Below are 12998 nucleotides of genomic sequence, written 5' to 3'. Positions count from 1 at the left end.
CCATGCTCTAGTAGGTCTGTGTTTTATTCCCATCCTACCCCTAGTCTCTTCATGACATTTTTTTTCTTAGATTCCATATATGTGTGTTAGCATACGGTATTTGTTTTTCTCCTTCTGACTTACTTCACTCTGTATGACAGACTAAAGAAGATGTGGCACATATATACAATGGAATATTACTCAGCTATAAAAAGAAATGAAATTGAGTTATTTGTAATGAGGTGGATAGACCTGGAGTTCTATGCCTTTGTGATCAATACTTGGCTCATGCACTTTGTAATTAGTAACACATGGTCCTTGGCTAGGTATTACTATGCCCACCCTGCAATACCCAAAACTCACTGCACTGCGGTGTTTGGAGCAGGCAAAGAGGATGAGGGTGAACATGCAGATTCCTGCAAAGGAGATCAGCTGCTCTGGCCTTTGGGCTGTGTCTAGAGCCAGCCACAGGATAAGGCCAACCAAGGAGACTCCTGCGAACACACTGGAGAGGGAATTTCAAGACCATGTCATCAAATCAGTGAGTGAATAAGAAATCACTAACTTTACCTCTAAAAAATAGACATTCACCACAAGGATAAATGAAAGAACTCAACAGATTAGACACAGAGACATATCTTTAGAATCATTCATCTGGTGGTTTCCACCTCTCCCCTCCCCTCAACTCTTTTACTCAAAGAATGAATCTGAAAGAGTCCAATCTGAGGACATAAATCTCATGACCTCCTTTTCTTCAAGTTATCATATCAGTAAGATGTGATATAAAGATTTATTCTTTAAGAATGTTCTAATGCATAACCAAAATATTTTAAAAAGAAGGAGGAAAAGTCCTCCCATGGATCTCCACCCACTTTCCAACCACTCCAAGGGCAAGAGTAAAGGCTAAGCCAAAAATCAACTACTTAATGCCCTGTGGTCCCTTAATGTACCAAACATCCTTGATCAATACATAAACTAGTCTCCTCATGTCTGAGTGTTGGAGTCATTTCAGTTCAAGGGAAAAGAATTAGAAGGTGAATCACATATGAAAAGAAAAGAAAACAAAAAGAGCACATTGTCCGTTGAGATGTCATAGGAACAATGATGACGAGGACAGAAGGGATTTCAGGTCAGGGTTGAATTTTGCAGCTGTTCTCACTGTGAACTCAAAGTGAATTAAATCTGGCTTCCATGGATAACTAATAAAAACGTGCTGTATAAAAAATTTAAAAATAAAATTAAAAAAATAAAGTAACATAAAAAATAAATAAATAAATCTGGCTTCCAGAATCCATCCTGTTAATGAAGAAAGTCCTTTCGCTCTATCCCTCCAGTGTCAAATAAATCAATGATCCAAAATTTAGGCTATAGTCTGGTGTGTTTCTCCAAATGATCACTGTTGCAAACATCCTGAACAGCTATTTTCTGTGCATCCATTGGACAAAAGGCATAAAAGTGGAACATATAGAGTCTGAAAGTTATCCTCTCACCCCAGGCACGTGATCAAAGGACACGTGCATGCCACAGTTAGTTAGATGAGGTGCGGCTGCTGTAGCATCCAGCTCAGTATACACTGAACAGTGAGTTTGCTCCTTAAACTCTAGGGAATTATAAGACACCAGTGGGTGCAGGAAGTCTGGAGGACTAGAGGGAAAAAAAGTACAAAACGTATCTGGGAACTAAGGGAGAAACACACGACCACCAAATCAATTTGATAGTTTAATGCTGCTATAAGCCTCTTTGCTTTGATTTCTTCATTGAAGAGGAGTATGGTTTTTCTCATTTCTGATACCAGCCCTGACAATAAACAGATTGAAACTCTTCTCTGAAATGGAACCCCTCCTGCCCCCTAGCAATATTGAGACATAAGGCTATAAGAAACTGGACTAAGTTCAGTGTTCAGAGGCCCGCTGCTATTTGCTCACTGAGCCTTGGGTTTTTTTGTTTTTGTTTTTAACATCTTTATTGGAGTATAATTGCTTTACAATGGTGTGTTAGTTTCTGCTTTATAACAAAGTGAATCAGTTATACATATACATATATCCCCATATCTCTTCTCTCTTGCATCTCCCTCCCTCTCACCCTCCCTATCCCACCCCTCTAGGTGGTCACAGAGCACAGAGCTGATCTCCCTGTGCTATGTGGCTGCTTCCCACTACCCATCTATTTTATGTTTGGTGGTGTATATATGTCCATGCCACTCTCTCACTTTGTCCCAGCTTACCCTTCTCCCTCCCTGTGTCCTCAAGTCCGTTCTCTAGTAGGTCTGCGTCTTTATTCCCGTCTTGCCCTTAGGTTCTTCATGACCACTATTGTCTTTTTTTTTTTTTTAGATTCCAGCTCTATTTACGATAGCCAGGACATGGAAGCAACCAAAGTGTCCATCAACAGATAAATGGATAAAGAAGATGTGGCACATATATACAATGGAATATTACTCAGCCATAAAAAAGAAACGAAATTAAGTTATTTGTAGTGAGGTGGATGGACCTGGAGTCTGTCATACAGAGTGAAGTAAGTCAGAAAGAGAAAAACAAATACCATATGAGCCTTGGTTTTGTAAAGTATAGGGGAGGGTCTGAGAGAGAGCTCAGGAACCATCAAAGGAGGAAAAGGGTAATGGATTGGGGTTTAAGACAAGTTGTGGGATGAGGGATATTGAGATTCTTATCTTACCGTTTCATCCAAAGCTTCAGGCAGGAGTTTTCAAGGGGCTTCAGACATCTCGTTAATTTTTCACCAAAGAACCTTTTCAGAAAGCGGTGAACCAGGACTAAAAGCACCAAACAGGTGAGGACGAACAAGGCCAGTGCCCTATGGAAATTCAAGATGCAAGCTGCCAGGAAGTAGGCAGCATAAGCTAAAAAGAGAAAGTACAGAGTAAGGATCAGCAAGGCAGAGCCCCCTAGGACCAAATGAAGATTTAGTCATGAATGTCTGGGACTTAAGGCAGGTAAAACTCTCTAGCGACCTTACCACCCAGCCCTGTCAGACTGAGATGCAATTCTCAAGGCCAGGATAGATGGCTAACTGTTTTCTTGGGGTATCCCAAGGAGGAACCAACTTAGTTTGAATGTTGCATATTTTCACTTGTCCCTAATAAAATCTCATTCCCTTCTATTTTATCTGATATTCTCTTTCTATCCCTGGAAGTGGATTTAATCAGCACCCACCTTTATACTCTTAAAAAGTCATCTTTTCTCAAAACTGTACAACCCCAGTCATTTTAATCTTTCCTCTTCAACAGAGCCATGCAAACAAGGCTACTACTAGGAGGTACAGCCATATGGTTCTCATTCCATGGCCCCTTGACTCACCCCAAAATATAATTTTTGTTCTCACTACCCCAGCTGCCTCTAATATTCACATCAAAGTCCCATATGTCACTGACAGTATATTTTAAAGAAAGGTTTGCTACCTATTTTTTTTTTTTTTTTGGTCATGCCCCACGGCTTGCAGGATCTTAGTTCCCCAATCAGGGATCGAACCCGGGCCCCAACATTGAAAGCACTGAGTCCTAACCACTGGACCGCCAGGGAATTCCCAAGAGGTTTGCTATCTTTTAAAAATATTTTATATCATTGATCTTACCAGTAAACCAGCAAATAAGTAACATACTACAGGCTTCTTTCACAGACTTCAAGAACTATGCCCCTCACCTAATCAAGATACTTAAAAAAAGACAAGCCCAGATTCTCTGACATATTTAAGTCTATCAAATAGTACATTTTGAAAAATAGCTTATTCTCAGAAGTGCAACTTATTTACTTATTCCTAGAAGTGCAACTCTATTAATTACAGCTCACCTACTAGTAATTAAGATCTATACATCATATAGCCCTTTAGATCAACTTGTGAATAAAGTTGCTTTCCATCTAATAATAGTCTTGACACAAGGTCACATTTCTAAAACAACTGTGTCTCTCACTTCCGTGGATCCTCAATACCTTACCCAAACACAACAGGCTCAGCAGGATCTTCTTGAACAAGGCAGCATGTATCTTACAGAAACTTCTTGCCCTGGCAAAAGGCTGTAGGTTCCTCCTGATGAGAATCCAAAAGTTAAGATCCAAAAATTATTCCATCCTGTTTATATCAATTCCCAGAACTTAGATTGCCTGGCCTGAGGAAGAGTTTTCTCTTAATGAAATTCATCCTGGGGAAGTTAGGTAGTGTTCTAGCGATGCCAGAAAGGCCAGGTCAACCTTGCCAGTGGGCAGCGGGTCAGAACACTCTTGCCCAACCTGGACTAGCAATATCCTCAGTAATTTCCTACCACAGAAGGGAACACTGGTCACATCAGGGATAGACTACTGGGACCTACTCCTTCCTGTTCCCTAGGGACGAGGGATTGCTCAGCTTCCAGATTCAGAAAAGGGCCTATTCTTCTGAGAGAAAATAAAAATCACATAAACCCATAACCCTGAACAGTCAATCAGATATGCATTGACAAACTGGATGGAAAACACTACCACCCTCAAGAATTCCTGGGTGAGAGGGCCTGAGAGAAGGTGCCCAGCAAGTAGAACTTTTCAAGTTTAATTTACCAAGCATTTATATAGTGCTTTCTACGTGCTGAACTCTTCCTAAGAAGTTTAAAAGTACTAACTCATTGACTCCTAATAAGAACTCTTGAGTGGCTACTATTATCATTCCCATTTTACAGATGTGGAAACTAGAAAACAGAAAAGTACCTTTCCCAAGGTCATGGAAGTTGTAAGGAGCATAGACAGAATGTAAACTCAGGCAGTCTGGCTTCAGAACCTGAGCTCTTAACCATCTTCCTTTGCTGCATCTTACCTAGGCCCCAGGCTCACCTGTCTCTGACACTTTTAAATGTCCTCAGCACAATGAAGTCATATGAACAAAAAGCTCTAATTTCCAAACTCTTAGAAGCTCAAAAGAAGATGAGCCCAGCAAGAAGGTCCCAGTTGGCCATCATGCTGAGGCATGACAGCTTAGCCAGGGCTGGGACCAACCACTAGCTCCAAATACCCTGGGGACTTCGCTCACAGATTTCCATGGCTCTTTCTCCATTGCTACCTCTCCCATCTAACACACTCCCTCTTCTTTATACAAAGCCTTCCTTTCCACTCTTCTCTCCTTCTCCTTATTTCTCCTTTCTTCAGGGAGTCCAACCCTGTGTTAGTTGAGTAGTGTGTGTATTATCAGATATAGGTGATCTGAGAAAGGAGAAAACATTCTTTATCACCACCTGACACCAATTCAAGAGAACATTTAGGATCTCAAGAACTCTGCTACCTTTCCATGCTTAATAGAGAAAGTAGTGATTAAAAACCATTGCTTAGAGGTGTCAGTGTACCTGAAGGATGTCAATATCTTTGGAATATCATTTGCAAAGTATATCAAGGAACTAATGTAATTTCAATCCTAGACTTCCCATGTGTGCCAGATATCTTTGGTTTGCTCCTCCAGATCCACTCTCCACCTTGCTCTGTGCCCTGGGATTCTAACCCATGTGGACTGCATCAGTGGGATTACATAACCCTCTGGATTATCTAGTTGGGTTCTACCAAGAGGATCCAAAAGGAGATCAGAGTGTATAAAAAGACTGAGGTCAGCATATTGAAGTCTTCTTTATCTGACTCTCCTTCTGGATTCTCTTATATCTTGTCCCTTGCCTAGGAATAGTGACTGTTCATTGCTTCTAGCCTCAGGTTCTTGCACTATGGTTTCTTGTGATTCCACTACATCTTGCACACATCCCTGTAATGGTCTCTCTGTAAATAAAGCCCCTCTGTAAATAAACCCTTCTCTAATTATCCTAATTTAAGTATTCCATCTGTTCCTGTTAGGACCCAAACTGATTAGGTGAAGCTGATTTAAAATCATACCTAATCAAATACCAGTTCAGCAAAACCATTGCAAAATTAGAGGGGACACTCACTAGTCCAGGAAAAATATAAACCACATACCTAGAAAAGATTTCTGCCATTACTTCATGACCACATTCAACCATTCCCTGGGAACTAAAGATCAATGGGTACTACCAGAAGTCAGTGAAGAACACTCATCTCTGCAAAACCCATGAACAAACTGATCCTAGCATATCAATTTACAACTGGACCTCTGCTTTAAAAAATTAAAATTAAAAAAAATCATACAGGACATTCCACGGAAAAGAGAATATATGTTCTCAGACCCTTTTAAACCAACTGAGAAGCAGTGCATAGAGGTATGTGCACGGGTGTTCATGGTCCTGGCATCCTGCTTGGCCTAGGATCTTGCTAATACAACCAAGCTCTTTATATAATGGTTCAGTTTGAGAGTTAGTAACTGTGTTATACTCAGAAGCTGAATTGAGAAAAAAAAAATCTGTCTGGTAGATGGTGACACTTGATATCTTGTCCATAACTTGCTGTGATGTCTGTACCCACTCATAAATTCCCCAGGTATGTGTGTGGAAGGCTTTCCAGATATGGACTAATAATAACGCTCTCACTTACATGCTTACTGCCTGCAGCCTCAAGTGACAGCATGATAGGTTGTGGTAGCTGAACATAGCATTAGTGGTCACTATAGGTCAGGCCTAGCAGCAAGGGTGTTTATGCATTTTCTCAGTGACCCTTTCCACAAGTTGTGGAAACTCCCCCAACTAAGGGAGACAAAGCTATGGACATTCCCAGGGTCTGGGGTACTATCTTTTAGCAGTTAGAATGGAAGGTGTAGATAGCTTTCAAAAAATCCATCTCCTGTGACTGTTGACAGTGGGGCCCTGGGTGAATCCTTGCTCGCCCTGGCTTGAAGTAAGAACTAGAAGAAAGAAAATGAGTCAACCCAGTACCAAATGACAGTCTGAGTAAAGGGCAAGGGCCTCCAGGTAGAAATGACCAGAATCTTTTCAAGGTGTCCAAAGTTTTCATTTGATGATAGCATAAGAAGAACTGGTCAGTGGGTACTGTACTGGGTACCACTTTGCCAGATTCAAAGGTGTGTATAAAACTGGTTTAAAACTGGATGGGCAAGGGTTGCTGGATAGTGTTGTAGAGGAGCTCAAGAACAGGTACAAAAAGTGTCCAAGGGAGAATGGTGATTGAGAAGCAAAGAGCTTATTAATAACCAAAGTGGAAAGCCAAAAAGGAGTTGGAAAACCAGGGAAGGCAAGAGGAAGGCCTATCAGATAGAGGCCAGCAAACCTACATTGGAGTCAGAGGCTCTGTGCACCAGGGGATGACCAGTTCTGAGAACCATCAGCCCAGGTAGAGTGAGAAGGGAACCTAAACCAGAACACAGCCGGGTGCTTAACTGCTGAGTTGTGATGGATATGTTGCCTTAGAAAAGAATCCTCTCTCCACACAGGACCCAAATCTCTGCTTGATGTGCAATACAAAGTCAGATCTTCTTCACACTAAAAGTAGAGATTCAAAGATCCACAAAAACAAGAGGGACCTAGTTAGTGGGTTTTCCAACCGGCCCTTCTACCCAGCCTTAACTTCTTCCTTCCAGAACTCTTATCCCTCCAGGTTAGAGGTAGCAGGGATTCTGAAAAACAGTAGAGTCTCCCCAGGTAAGGCTCTCTCTCATTAAGGAGAGTCACGACTCTTTCCCCAATGGCCTTTGCAGGAGAGCCCTTTAGTTCCATTTTTAACAAAACTTTCTCTAGTTTCTAGTATATGATTAATGCTCATCATGTAGTTCCTATGCTGATACAATTTGTCCCTATTTACAACTTCTTTTAACGATTTCAGTAGGAATTTGAGGACAAGGGAGCTCTGGCTCATTTAGCTGTTGAATTCAGGCTGAGGCCCTAAAGAGAAAGAAAAACAAAAACAAAAACTGGAGGGGTTGCAGGGAGGAGTTCACAGCAAGGATGGGCTGCCTAAAGTTCTTCACTCAAGATGTGCATTGACATGCAACTTAGTGCAGCACAAGATGCCCTTCCAGACCTCCCTCCCAGTAACTTGTGCAGTTCACACCCACCCACCTATCTTGCCATCCCCATCCGTCCCTGCCAGGCTTACCATCATCCTCCCAGGAAGTTAGAACAGTTGCTCTGATAGGACAGCCAGAAGAAACAACAGCCTTAGTAGGAGCAGTTGGAGAGCTAGGAGGAAAAGAGAAAAAGAGAAATGATCTTTAAGGAGAGGGCTTCCCTGGTGGTGCAGTGGTTAAGAATCCGCATGCCAATGCAGGGGACGCGGGTTCGAGCCCTGGTCCAGGAAGATCCCACGTGCTGTGGAGCAACTAAGCCGGTGTGCCACAACTACTGAAGCCCGCATGCCTAGATCCCATGCTCCGCAGCAAGAGAAGCCACCACAATCAGAAGCCCGAGCACCGCAATGAAGAGTAGCTCCCACTCGCCATAACTAGAGAAAGCCTGTGTGCAGCAACGAAGACCCAATGCAGCCAAAAATAAATAAATTTTAAAAAATAATAATAATAATTTTTTTTTAAAAGGAGGAGAGGTCAACAACATTCAGTGATGTGTAAGATCAGGTAGCATAGCAAATGAGAAGATGGCCATGAACAGGTGACTGGTTCTGCATGAAAGAGCCATTTACAGGAGAGTGGGTGAAAATGGAGTTGCAGGGGATTGAGTGAGTGTGAGTATATATGGACTACTTTTTTAAAAAATTGCCTCTAAAGGAAAGAAAAACCAGATACTATTTAGTAAGCACTTTTTACCAGGTACTGCAAGACCTCATCAATCATCCTCCCCTAAAACCACAAGGTTAATATTATATTCACTGGCAAGGAAAGTGAGCCTGCTGGCAAAGTTAGGATTTAAACCCCAGATCTTTCCATTACTCCATGTGGCTTGTAATTAGACATGAAAGACTGGAATTCCAGAGGGAACATTCCAGAATTCCAAAGTTATAATTGCGAAGAGAGTAGAGGAGAAGGAGCAGGTAACCGTGCCTGTGAATGTCAAAGAAGCTTTCACAAAGAAGAGGACAGATGAACTGATCCTAAAGGTAAAGGGGAAGGCGCTTGCCAAGGGGATGTGTTTCAGGGAGTTAGAAGAGAGGGCTGGGCCACCTCTAGAGGAGGAAAAGCATACTTGAGTGAGCCAAGCATTTTGAAAAAACAGTATGATTTACTGTCGCTGAGAAGCAGGGAGCATGTGGATGGATGGCGGGAAGAAAGCATGCAAAGAAGACAGAAGCCAGGTCATTTAGACTATGTATCATGCTTAGGAATTTCAGTTTTATCTTGTAGAAAGCAGAGACCCATTGAAGAATTTAAGCAAGGTAATAACATAAGTATATATGTATTTTTTAGAAAGATCACTCTGGAGGCGGGTGGTGAGGGATGGGCTAGGGGCCAGTATGGAAGTAACTGAAGGTGCAGGGGAGGACTGATAGGAGGTGAATGGCATAGGTGTTTGTTTGTTTGTTTTTTAATTTTCAATTTAATCACAGTATGACACTAATTCCTTAATATCAGTTATCTAGTCAGAGTTCAGATTTCCCTGCTTTTCTCATAAGTGTTCTTTGTTAGTTTTGTTCTTACAGTTTGGGTTTTGAATCTAGATCTTTTTAAGGTCCATATGTTGCAGTTGGACGAAGCTTCTTTCAAGTGTCTTTCCACCTGAATGTCCTGCCATCTTTTATTTGTTGAGGAAAGTAGATTATTTGTTCTGTAGGTTTCTCCCAGGCTGCATTTTGATGATTGCATCCCTGCGGTACAATTGAACCTGTTACTCCTTCCCCCTGTATCTCCTATAAATCGTAGGTAGAGTTAGAGACCTGATCAGATTCCCTTCTCAGGGAGGGGAGGCGGGTGTGCAGGACTGTGTCAGAGACGTTGTGTGCTTTTATCAGGAGGCAGAGGCTGTCTCTAATTTTGAGATGTTAGCATTGACGACTGTTGCCAGGATCTCTTAATTCATTAGGAAATTCATGTTTTTATTATAAACATTTTATTCAGAATTATATGAACCTTGCTGAATTTTCCTGAAGAAATTGTTTTCCAGAATGATCTCCATTAGGTCACTTTATTGCATTAATCAGTTTTTCATTAAGGCATTGAATTATTTTAAATTATTTTCCATTTCCACTTTAGAAGATTTTAAAAATTCTTTTAAAACTTTGTAACAAAGGCATAGGTGTTTGAGAAAGAGGATTAACATCAAGGGGAGGGAAACTGGGATGACAAATGAGGTTCCTTCCGTGAGTGACTCAGTCAGGGTGATAACATGAACCAAAAATAGAAAAGACAGGAGGAGGAACAGACCTGAGGAGGAAATGTGAGTTTATTTATCTTTGTGTGCCTAGAACCCAGCCTGACTAGGGCCTGACTGAGTAGAAAAGTATCAAACCTATGCTGACAGAAATTTGGTTTTAATGTTTAATTTGAAGTGTATATGTCACACCTAGATGAAGGTGTTTGGTAAGTGGTTAGATATATAGGTCAGAAGCTTAGAACAAAGATTCAGCCTTCAGATGTGGCTTTAGGAATCAAGACATTAAGTGTAAGAGTGAGAAGAGAAGACAAATGACAGGCTCTGGAAAACAACAGACAAGAAAGAACATCCAGAGAGGTAGAAGAATGAGGAAGGGATAGTGCCATTAAAATCAATAAGTGAGTTTCCAGAAAGAAAGGGTCAGAAGGGTCATGCTACAGATGCCCAGTGAAAGTGTGTGTACATTGGACTTGGTAAGTACGTTTTCATTGCTCACTTGAGTAAAAGATTTTCAGCAGAGCAGTGATGGTGAAAACTATATTGTACTGGGCTGAAAATTGAATGGGGAGGTGAGAAAAATGGAAATAGCAAGGAAATCCCACATTTCCAAGAAACTTGGCCATGAAGGAAAAAGATATCACAAGTTTGAGATAAGGTTGATGTTTGAGGAAAGAAACTTGAGTATATTTATAGATTGAGAGAAGGAATAATTGAAGAGGTAGGGGAAAGAGGCCCTGTTGAAGGGGATGGAGAAGGGTGGCATTAAGAAGATGGATAAAGAGGTTGGCTTCAAACTCAGGGAGAGTAGGACTTCTGATAAGGAGGGGTAAAGATAAGGATTCATGCAGGTGCAGGTATATTTAAGTTGGAACATACGGGAAGATAACTTAATGTTTAAACAAAAATAATAATAGTGTAGTATGGGGTTTATAACATATGTGAAAGTAAAATATATAAACATAAACAAGAGTAATATAAAGGCTGGAAGAGGACATACAGAAGTATACTATTATAAGGTTCTTATACTATATGCCAAGTATACTATTATAAGTTTCTTATACTATATGCCAAGGGGTATAATATCACTTGAAGGTAGACTTGATAAGTTGAAAATATACACTACGGGGGACTTGCCTGGTGCTCCAGTGGTTAAGACTCTATGGTTCCACTGCAGGGGGCACCAGTTCCATCCCTAGTGAGGGAACTAAGATTCCCACATGCCACATAGGAAAGAAAGAAAGAAGGAAGAAAGGAAGGAAAGAGAGAGAGAGAGAAAGAAAGACAGAAAATATATACTACAAAATCTAAACCAACCACTAATATAGCAAAACAAAGAGTTATACCTAATAAGCCAATAAAGGAGGTAAAATGGAATCATTTTAAAATATTCAGGGAGTTTCCTGGTAGTCCAGTGGTTAGGACTCCATGCTTTTACTGCCAAGAGCCTGGGTTCAATTCCTGGTTGGGGAACTGAGATCCTGCAAGCTGTGCAGCACAGCCAAAAAAAATTTTTTTTCAATTAATCTGAAAGAAGGCATAAAAAGAAGAAAGGGTATTAAAGAGGAAAGGCATTTTAAAAAAAAACAACAATAGAAGACATCTGTGTTTATGGATCAGAAAAATTAATATTGTTAAAATGTCCATACAACCCGAAGCCATCTATAGATTCAATACAATCCCCGTCAAAACTCCAATGGCATTCTTCACAGAAATAGAAAAAACAATCCAAAAATTTGTGTGGGACCACAAAAGACCTCAAATAGCTGAAGCAATACTGAAGAAAAAGAACAAATCCAGAGGTATCAAATGTCCTGATTTCAAACTGTACTACAAAGCTATAGTAATAAAAACAGTATGGTACAGGCATAAAAAGACACATAGACCAATGGAATAGAATAGACAGCCCAGACTTTAAGTCCCACATATACAGTCAGGTAATATTTGACAAGGGAGCCAAGAACACCCAATGGGGAAAAGATAGTCTCTTTAAACAAATGGTGTTGGGAAAACTGGATAAACACATAAAGAACAATGAAACTGGACCCCTATTTTATACCAATCACAAAAATTAACTCAAAATGAATCAAAAACTTAAACATAAGACCTGATACCATAAAACTCTTAGAAGAAAACACAGGGAAGAAGCTCCTTAACATTGGTCTTGGCAATACTCTTATGGATAGGAAACTGAAAGCAGAAACAACAAAAGCAAAAGTCAACAAGTGGGACTATATCAAACCTAAAAGCAGGATTTCCCTGGTGGCACAGTGGTTAAGAATCCATCTGCCAATGCAGGGGACAGGGGTTCCAGCCCTGGTCTGGGAAGATTCCACATGCCGCAGAGCAACTAAACCCACAAGCCACAACTACTGAGCCCATGTGCCACAACTACTGAAGCCCATGCACCTAGAGCTTGTGCTCTGCAACAAGAGATGCCACTGCAGTGAGGCCCGCGTACCGCAACAAAGAGTAGCCCCCGCTCACCACAAATAGAGAAAGCCCGCACATAGCAACAAAGACACAATGCAGCCAAAAATAAATAAATAAATTAATTAATTAATTTTTTAAAAAAACTTTAAAGTTTCTGTACAACAAAAGAAACAATTAATGAAATAAATGTAATGGGAGAAAACTTTTGCAAACCATATACTGGATAAGGGGTTAATATCCAAAATATATAAAGAACTCATAAACTCAATAACAACAACAACAAAAGATACAATTTAAAAATGGGCAAAGGAAATGAAAACACATTTTTTCCAAAGAAGATATCCAAATGGCCAATGAGTACATGAAAAGATGCTCAACATCACTAATAATTAGGGAAATAAAAACCAAAACCACAATGAGATATCACCTCACACCTGTTTGA

The 12998-nt window shown here is 40.6% G+C and overlaps 1 protein-coding gene across 1 annotated transcript in view; it reads right to left on the bottom strand.

Annotated features, from left to right (window-relative positions):
- The window catches only part of SLC28A2 (solute carrier family 28 member 2), a 76931-nt gene that overhangs the window by 19680 nt on the left and 44253 nt on the right, over positions 1-12998 (bottom strand). The window contains exons 7-9 of the mRNA XM_059059376.2: positions 3932-4023; positions 2656-2839; positions 343-484 (exon numbers count right to left, since the gene is read on the bottom strand). Coding sequence (XP_058915359.1) covers positions 343-484; positions 2656-2839; positions 3932-4023 — 418 coding nt within the window. The remainder of the gene's footprint in view (positions 1-342; positions 485-2655; positions 2840-3931; positions 4024-12998) is intronic.

This window comes from Kogia breviceps, chromosome 3, assembly GCF_026419965.1.
Source record: "Kogia breviceps isolate mKogBre1 chromosome 3, mKogBre1 haplotype 1, whole genome shotgun sequence".
In the NCBI taxonomy this organism is placed as follows: domain Eukaryota; kingdom Metazoa; phylum Chordata; class Mammalia; order Artiodactyla; family Physeteridae; genus Kogia; species Kogia breviceps.
Note: the sequence above shows the minus strand (reverse complement) of the source record. Positions and strands in the feature narration are given on the sequence as shown.